Source organism: Mesoplodon densirostris, chromosome 8, assembly GCF_025265405.1.
Source record: "Mesoplodon densirostris isolate mMesDen1 chromosome 8, mMesDen1 primary haplotype, whole genome shotgun sequence".
NCBI lineage: Eukaryota > Metazoa > Chordata > Mammalia > Artiodactyla > Ziphiidae > Mesoplodon > Mesoplodon densirostris.
The window spans coordinates 94,154,978-94,163,533 of NC_082668.1; the positions used below are offsets into that span (position 1 = coordinate 94,154,978).

Consider the following 8,556-nt stretch of genomic DNA (forward strand, 5'->3'; position numbering starts at 1 on the left):
TTCACAAAAATATCTGGCCCTCCACTGCAAACCTCGTAGCAGAAATATTGTTGGAAATTATATCTATTTGCTTATAGAAAAATTAACCGTTACAGCTGAATTAGAGGAAAGAATTTTTGAAAATGAGAAAAAAGATTAACCTCTCAGGAAACACCTAAACTGATTAAAGTCTTGGCTTAAAAAAAAAATCAAGTGGAATGCTTAGTCAATTCACTTCACTATGTGACTTTTGATATAAATTTAATGTCTCATTTATTGTGCATAGAAGTTCCAGCGAACACCGCCCAACAGGGCCTTTTCAGACAGCCATTCAGAGATACAGCAAAAAGCTTCTAATTTGACTTCTATCCCCCTCCATTGTCCAGTGAAATGGGCCCGAAGCATTAAAATTACAAAGTTAAAGTAGCAAATATTCACGATTTAATGCTAAGTGTAACGGCTTTAAAAGAAAAAAATTAACAAATGTAACTTCTATAATTTCTTAGTTTTTGAAGTCCCTGGCTCCATTGGGGAAAAAAACAGGCCTGTTGCAGTTGATATTCAGAAAGTTGTGATTTAAAAAAATCTAGCCCATCCTATCTATAATTGTGGGCGATTACAGAATGGGGACTTACTGTGTCTGGCAAAAGAAGGGCTGGAAGCTTTTGAAAAAGACACTACTGGAAGCTCTTGGGAGCCCAAATATCTTTGGCATTTAGGAGCCCCTGTTTGCTGCACTTGACTCGTCGACAAAGGGATGAAGCATTATTAGTGTCAGTGATCCAAGCCCCAGTCAAACTAAAGAACAAGATTGGAAATGGTTTGAGTCCACTAAAGAGGTTAAGCTCCGTCGGCTAGAGGTGGCATTTGGCCACTAGAGAGCGCCGTTGCTCCACTTTGTGATAGTAAAGCTGGAGTTGCGGCGGAAGAAGGTTTTGATTAAAGATATAATCTTATTTTAAATTCCAAGTCAGGATAAATTTAAGCAAAAAGAAGCAATGTGCACTGTTAAATTCTCCAGAAGGGTTTGTTACTTATAAAATTTTGGCTTAGGATTTCAGAAAATTTGGACTACGGCACAGCTGAAACTATAAAACGTTATGGTAAGTCAATGCATTGTATCAGAACAGAAATGTGTAAAAGCATACATCTTTATTTACGAAGTTAATCGCACTCTGTTCCTATTCAGATTATAAACAGAATGCTTGAAGGAAAAAAAAACCAAAAAACTAAGTGTTTTGTCCCAAGAGGAAATGTTGTGTTATAATGTTTTCTTAATTAGGCCAGAATGCGTAGAAATGAATTCTGTAGTGTTTCTTTTTCGCTCCCCGCCCTCCCGCCCCAGGAATCACAAAGTTCTAGAAGGTGCCTTGTATTATTGAGATCTAGGCTCGTTCTTCTTTTTCCCCCATTCCATTCCAAAACCCACTATCGAGGGTTTAAACACGCACACGCACACACGCCAAACAGTGAAATAAAAAGGCACAATTACAATCCAAGGCTTTATTGAAAATAATACTCTTTTAATTGGGTATTTGCAAGATTGGAGTACAAATCGTTAACTGTCAGAATCAGTTCGTTCGCCTTCGGATTTAAAGGAAATTTTACCGGCGATAACTGGCAGAAAACAACAAGAAAAAACCCTTACCCGTCACCATGCTGACAACAAAAGCCTCCTTGCACTCCCTGCTAATTTAAAAGTTAAACAAAGCATGACTTTATCATTTGGAGATTCATTAGAAATCCGTTTATCTTAACCATTTTCAGCTATTCCCTGTAGAAACAATTGAGTCTTAAACGTTATCTTGTTATGCCTTTCCATCCCGACCTTATTTTCTCCATTTGCAAAATATGATATTCAGTCCACTCGGACTGACCTCAGGAGCTCACTCACAAGCTGGGCCAACCCACAAGGAGAGAGGGGTAGTTGAAATCACTCGCCTGCTGCACCTTTGGGAGCCGTCTGGGGGTTTTAGACGTTCGCATTTGGCGTGAAAAGACGGGGAGGTATGTTTTAGCTTTAGCTGGAGCTTCCTCGGTGGGCTCGGGAGTGTTTCTGAGGTCGGTTCCCAAGGCCGGTGGGCCTGGCGCCCTCAACAACAATGGATCATCCTAAGGAAAAGGATCACCCAAAGAACCCACGAAAAAGGCAGAATAGGCAAAGGAAAACGCACTCAAATGTAGAGACCTATTACATTTATTGGACATGAAAACGGGAGGAGGGAGTGGGAGATGGGAAGAGAAAGCGAACGGTGGTGTAACGCCAAGCGGCTTCAAAGCGAGTTTCTAAAATCAGAATATTTTGCCGATTCACACGCGATTTCCCCACATGACACGGGACGGTCCTCTTCCTCCTCGCTCATAAGCTAGAACGAGTTTCTATTTTTTTTTTCTTTTGGAAAAATCGGTAACTTTTAAAGCTGAGCCCGGCACCCGCTCTCGGCGGTAACTTCACCGGCTTGTTGGATGAACTAGAATCGTCAGAAGACGCGCGCCGCCTGCAGCTGCTTGGAACCGGTGCGATCCGAACGCCGGCCCGGAGGCTCCCAGGGGGGACTCGCGGGCGTCGGTCCCCCGTGCTCCGCCCGGGGCCACCGCCTGCCCTGGTCCGCTCCGCGCAGGGGCTGAGACCCGGGAGTCGTGCGTCTTGCCCGAGGAAATACCACCCACCCCAGCGTGAGTCCTCCCTTCCCGCCTTGGAACATTTCTGTCCGCTTTTCTATTTACTCCCTCAGCAATGCTAATGTTTCCCCCCGCCCGCCCCGCCACATTCTTCAGCCTCCCCCCTGCGCCTGGTACTGACGTCTATCGAGGGTGAAATGATGGAAACTATATTCATGGGCATGATTTCCATTAAATATCAATTAACCTGGGAGCCTCAGCCAGGCGTGCAGTGCTTCAAGGGTAAATGTACATCTCATTTCCACAAGGCCCGCTCGGCTGGAAAAGAAGGGCTTAGATTCGCTTTGATAATGCAAGGTATTGGGGTCACCCTTGTGGCCTTTAATCAAATTACTTGGATAGGACCTAACGCAAATGTTCGGTCCGGATCTTCTACACGGCTTGCCCTCGTTCCCTGGGCTGCGCCCGCGTGTCCAAAGGCGCAAAAGCCACAGCCAGCCTCTGAGGGGCTGCTCCAGGGGCCCGGGGAGGGAGTCATTTGCTCCACAGCCTCCTGGGAGTGTCCTCCCTGCCTCCCTCCCCGCCAAGTGTAAGGCTCTGCTGCGCCCCCGCCCCGCCGGCCGTGGCTCGCATTCCCTCGGCCCCCGGGGGCACGGCGAGCCCTTGGCAGTGCGGCTTTATGGGCCCCCTTTAAGGCCGGCGGAGGCATCTCCCAGCCACTGTGAGCCGTCCACCGTGTGCAGCAGTGTCGCCTCCGCGCGGATCCCTCCGCGCGGTTATCTCGCGTCCATCTCGCTCCGTCTCTGCGCAGTGGCTTGGTGCGAAAATGCCTCGCCGGGGCGCACCGGGGTGGCAGCCTCGGCAGCGGCGGCGAGAGCGGTGGGAGGGGGCTGCGGGGGGGGGCGAGGTGAGAGGTGGCGGTGGGCAGAGGGTGTTTTTTTCCTTTTCCCTCCAGAGCGGGGGTTTGTAAACCGAAGCCAAAGAGTGTCCCCGTGGGCCGGGCGTACTTTTTTTTCTTGTCCGGTGCGCTCCTGCAGGGCCGCCTGGTGCTTGAGAGGAAACAGTGGAGGCAGCGGGGCAGGTCACCCGGGGCGTCGGCGATTTTACTGAGGCCGAGCCGGCGCGCGCCGGGAGAGGCCGGGCGGGCGGTGGAACGCGGGGGCTGGGTGAGGCCCCGCGACCCGCCAGGGAGGCGGCGCGAGGTAGAGGCGGCGGGCGCGAGAGCGGAGCATGAGCGCCCGGTAGCTGAGTGCCCGCGGCTACCCGGCCTCAGAGGCGACGCGAGGGCGGGCGGGCGGCAGCAGCAACGTAGCCCGGCGGCCCCAGCGGCGCCAGCAGCCGCCCCAGAGGCCCCCGCGGCAGTGCGGTCGCGCTGAGGCGCGTTCCCTGTCTGCTCCGCGCCGCCCGCCCGCCCGGGGCCGCCCTTCCTCGGCCCCCGGCCGCCGCCGCCCCGATGAGCTCGTACTTCGTGAACCCGCTGTACTCCAAGTACAAGGCGGCCGGCGAGGCCATCAATCCCACTTACTACGACTGTCACTTCGCGCCAGAGGTCGGCGGCCGCCACGCCGCCGCCGCCGCCGCCGCCGCCGCCGCCTTGCAGCTCTATGGCAACAGCGCCGCCGGCTTCCCGCACGCGCCCCCGCAGGCGCACGCGCACCCGCACCCGCACCCGTCGCCGCCGCCTGCCGGGCCGGCTTGCGGTGGTGGGGGCGGCCCCGGTCCCGGCCAGGAGTACTTCCACCCCGGAGGGGGCAGCCCGGCCGCAGCCTACCAGGCCGCCCCACCTCCGCCGCCGCCGCCTCCCCCCTGCGGCGGGATTGCCTGTCACCGGGAGCCCGCGAAGTTTTACGGATACGATAACTTACAGAGACAGCCGATTTTTACGACCCAGCAAGAGGCCGAGCTGGTACAATATCCTGACTGTAAATCGTCCAGTGGTAATATTGGCGAGGACCCAGACCACTTAAATCAGAGCTCGTCTCCTTCTCAAATGTTTCCCTGGATGAGACCACAAGGTTGGGATGCTTTTTTTTTTTTTTTTTTTTTTTTTTTAAGCGGGGAGAGGGGGAGAAATCTGCTTTCATCTCACGTTGTAGCTTTAAAACTCCCTTTTCCTCTCCCTCTCCTTTTCCTTTTTGTGTAGCTTACAGTGACTCTTATAAAGTAAGATAAACTTTTTTTTAAAAGTGGAAACCATTTAAAGATGATGGGGACAGAATGATTGTGAAGACGTTTTCTCTGCCCCTCTTGACTGCCCATCCTATATATATATCAGACCTAAGGAGAGTTGTGTATATTTCACCCCTTAGACCCGTTCCAGAAACCTTCAGCAACCTGCAGATGCACCATTACATTTTAAAAACATTTATTTTCCTTTTTTTTTCTGTTTGTTTTAATCAGCAGCTCCTGGTAGACGAAGAGGAAGACAAACCTACAGTCGATTCCAAACACTTGAGCTGGAAAAGGAGTTCCTTTTTAACCCTTATCTGACCAGGAAGAGAAGAATCGAGGTTTCCCACGCCTTGGCCCTCACCGAGAGACAGGTAAAAATCTGGTTCCAGAACAGGAGAATGAAATGGAAAAAGGAGAACAACAAGGACAAATTCCCGGTTTCCCGACAGGAGGTGAAGGATGGGGAAACCAAAAAGGAAGCCCAAGAGCTGGAGGAAGACCGAGCCGAAGGCCCGACAAATTAACTTCCACCTTTAAAATTTTACCGCAGATTATTGAAACTAATGATCAGCATATTCTGGTGAACACCACCTATTTTCTTTGTTGGAAAGGACTTTACCTGTATTTCAAGCTACCTTCATGTCACTGCTCTTGAGGTTTCTGCGCTTTGAGAGGGATTTGGGTGTTTTTTAAAAAAAGTTTCTAGTGTCGTACAGAAACAGCCCTTGAGCTGTCCTATGTAAGAGTAATTTGATACTGACCTTGTAGCTATATTTTTATAATGGTAGTTTTTAATGGCTGAGCTGGTGATTTTGCCTCAACAACGTAAACTTCCTAATGTTTAGCACTAAATAATTGAATATAAAATGCTTTATTAATCAAACAAGTGCACTTGAACATTTTAAATCTTTCCTTTATGGTGAGTAAATTAAAAGAAGTCTATTAATTTTTTTAAAAAAATTATGCCTGCAGAATATTTACTTTATATTATTTGATTAAAATGTATTATTTATATTTTTTCTTTCTACTTTTATAATGAATGGTTCGGGTGCCTTTTGTTTACTCCTAAAAGGTTTCTTTGAGTATTTTGTAAATGTAATATCTCTGGGAAAAAGTCTGGGCCAAATATTCAAAAAGCACATGTTAGCTGAAGAGTGTAGTGTGTAGTCCTGGCTCTGCAGCTGCCTTAAACTTGGGGAAAATGTTGGGCCAGTGACAGAAGTTTCAGGACAATGTCAAAGTTGACATTTAATCATTTTTCTATAGTTTATACAAATTATGGCAATTTAATCATCTAGAGTGAATGAATACTTGAAAAGCCAATTATAACATTTTCACTCATATACTTTTTACTTTGGCAAGTCGCCTTGTGGAACGCCTCTCGTTTCTGAACTTGCTTTCGTTTTGAACTGTGCTTGGTATTGCCTGAAATTGCTAGGTCTCTGTGCTGTGGCCACCGCTGTGATTCTGTTTTTTTGAGGAGGTGCCATATTTATTTGTATTCCCTTCGCTCTGTTTGCACGCCCATTGTGAGCCAACTTGCTGTGCACGTCTCAGATGTCGGTTGGTACGTCCTCTGCTGTTCTCCAGGTTGGCCTCACCTATTTGAAACAATCCTTGAGAGCAAACGCAGAAAAATCCGAGTGTAAACAACCGCTGCAGAACATAGCTAGCTCCTTAATAAAAGAAATGAATCTTTTTCTAGAGCTAGTGTCTTTGAGCGCCGTCAATAACCCTTTTCCTGAGTCAGGAACAATTGTCTGGGCTCACGTGAAGGCAACATCCTGCTAAAGCGTCTATTTGATTTTTTAAAACGGGGGGGGGGTATGTGCACCCTTGCTGTAAAAATAAATAAATCAGTGCAAGGAGGGGGGCCTCTCTTTCATTCTAGAGAGGGCTGGCTAGGCTATCCCAGCTTCATCTTGCTCTAAATAACCTTGATAAGATACTTGGAAAGCTTTGAACTTCGCAAAGGACTGGAGTCATAGGTCCAGTGGGGAACAACCCGGAGTCCAGGTTACACCACGGCTTATTCCACTGAGCTGGCGTGATGCTGGGGTTTGGGATCTGTTATTAACAAGATACCCATTTTCTATTTGAGGCTGCTCCTACAGCTGCCATTTTATGAGGGAAGAGGAGGGGGAAGAGCGGCGGGAGGGAAGAGGAGAAATTCAAGTAAACTAACATTCCTCCCCCCAAGAGGGAAAGCACTTTCATCAGGTAGGCATTGAAGAATTCTCTTCTTTTTCTAGATGCCTGTATATTTTTAAAGAGGTACATTTTAATTTCCAGAGTGGCTTTTATTGCACAGGTAAGAAACTGGATTCCTATAGTTTTAGGCCTGTATCACCCCCTCAGGCGTTGGTGAGCTGTTTGCCTGCTGTTTCAAGGACCACGGAGATGTTGGCACTGGTTCGGCAAGAGGCGAAGCACCACCTGGCTTTCTATCCAGGGAAGAGGCCGTGGCTGTGGCATTCGCTGACCTGAGCCAGGAAAGACAATTTTAAATCAAGGGTGGTGCACGAGAGGAGACAGCTGCAAACGTGCATGCTGCATTTGGAAACATTTTGCTCTGTGTGTTGCCTGAGACTCTGCTGTTGACTGGTTTAGAGCAAGTATACCAAGTGCCTGAAAGCATGGCTAGGGAACAGCCTGGCTGGGGAGAGGGTGGGAGTAAGCTGGCTAGAGACTGGTGCTGGCTGAGCTCCAGCTGCCCTCCATTTCAGAGACTCCTCTATTAGCAAAATTCGCTCTCTCCTACACAACAATGCTCCCCCAAAATCATTTTTAGAGCCATTGATATGGGCAAGACTTTCTGTATGGTGTGGGACCTGGTGCATGGATATATGTGGAAATCAGTGAAGGAAGGGAGGTAAAAATGTTCTTATTTCCTCTCCATTTTGTGCTACTCTGAAAGTGTTGTACCTTCTGGCCCCATCGGCCCCCTAACCCATGGTAAACTCATAGCTCATGTACAGAAAAAGGCTGTTGTAATAATTAGTACATTTGAGAGTATTTGTACATTTACAAATTTGGTATTTTTGGTATATATTTGGTGTATTTGTACATATATGTAGATTAGTCGTGTAGAAAGTGTTGGTAATGAATGTAGGTATATATGCTTCCTTTTGTAGCTAGGAAAAGCATAGATTTGTCTCCAAATAAAGAGCTTGTGGAATTACAGATCACACACACTCACCACCTTCTTTCTTACAGTGGCTAGAAACCCCCATCACAGTGTTTCACGCAGACAACTCGCAATGACGAGTGCAGGAGATGCCCTTCTAATTGGCTCAAATCTGAAAACATCCGAGGGTTTGCGGCAATAAGCAAACCAACATTTTTGCTGCAGCAATTTGCATAAACCTTCAGAGAACCCTTTGCAAACAGCCGACACTCTGGACTGCTTAGAGAGTCTGCTTAGAGAGGTTTGTAAACCGTTTACCGAAAAATCGGACCCTCCAATGTTAACACTGGATGAGAAAACCAAGAGTCCGAAGTGATTTAGGTTCTCTGTTTGCGTGGACCAGAAACACACAAAAGAGGGTGTGGGTCTCAATGGTTCCTAGAGAAAAGTCAGTTCAGGGGCTCCCATTTTGTGAGATTCCACAGAGCCCAGCACATGGCTTACAGGCTGCACGGGGGGAGAAGTGCAAAATATGGCTGCTTTTTCAAAAATGCAGAGTCTTTTCCCAGCCCTCCTTCCCCCAGCTGAAAAGGAGGGTCATAAAGCTCTGCCTTTATTTGGGTAGAGGAAAATTGACAATTGAAGTAATTTCTCAG

The 8,556-nt window shown here is 48.0% G+C and overlaps 1 protein-coding gene across 2 annotated transcripts; it reads left to right on the forward strand.

The window, feature by feature from the left end:
- The first annotated feature begins 3,502 nt into the window (after nt 1-3,502).
- Nucleotides 3,503-7,920, forward strand: HOXD8 (homeobox D8). 2 transcript variants are annotated; one of them, XM_060106969.1, is made up of 2 exons: nt 3,503-4,616; nt 5,005-7,920. In XM_060106969.1, exons 1-2 carry the CDS (start codon nt 4,055-4,057, stop codon nt 5,295-5,297), a joined length of 855 nt encoding a protein of 284 aa, XP_059962952.1. In that variant the 5' UTR covers nt 3,503-4,054; the 3' UTR covers nt 5,298-7,920. The 2 variants fall into 2 exon arrangements, with proteins under 2 accessions (XP_059962952.1, XP_059962951.1); XM_060106968.1 differs by having other exon boundaries at nt 3,504-4,616; nt 5,002-7,917.
- Nucleotides 7,921-8,556: the final 636 nt, after the last annotated feature.

What these genes read in the sequence shown, in the direction of transcription:
- HOXD8 (XM_060106968.1), top strand. Translation starts at nt 4,055, where the DNA reads ATGAGCTCGTACTTCGTGAACCCGCTGTACTCCAAGTACAAGGCGGCC. An exon ending in TCCCTGGATGAGACCACAAG is followed by an intron (nt 4,617 to 5,001) that starts GTTGGGATGCTT and finishes TGTTTTAATCAG; the next exon opens with CAGCTCCTGGTAGACGAAGA.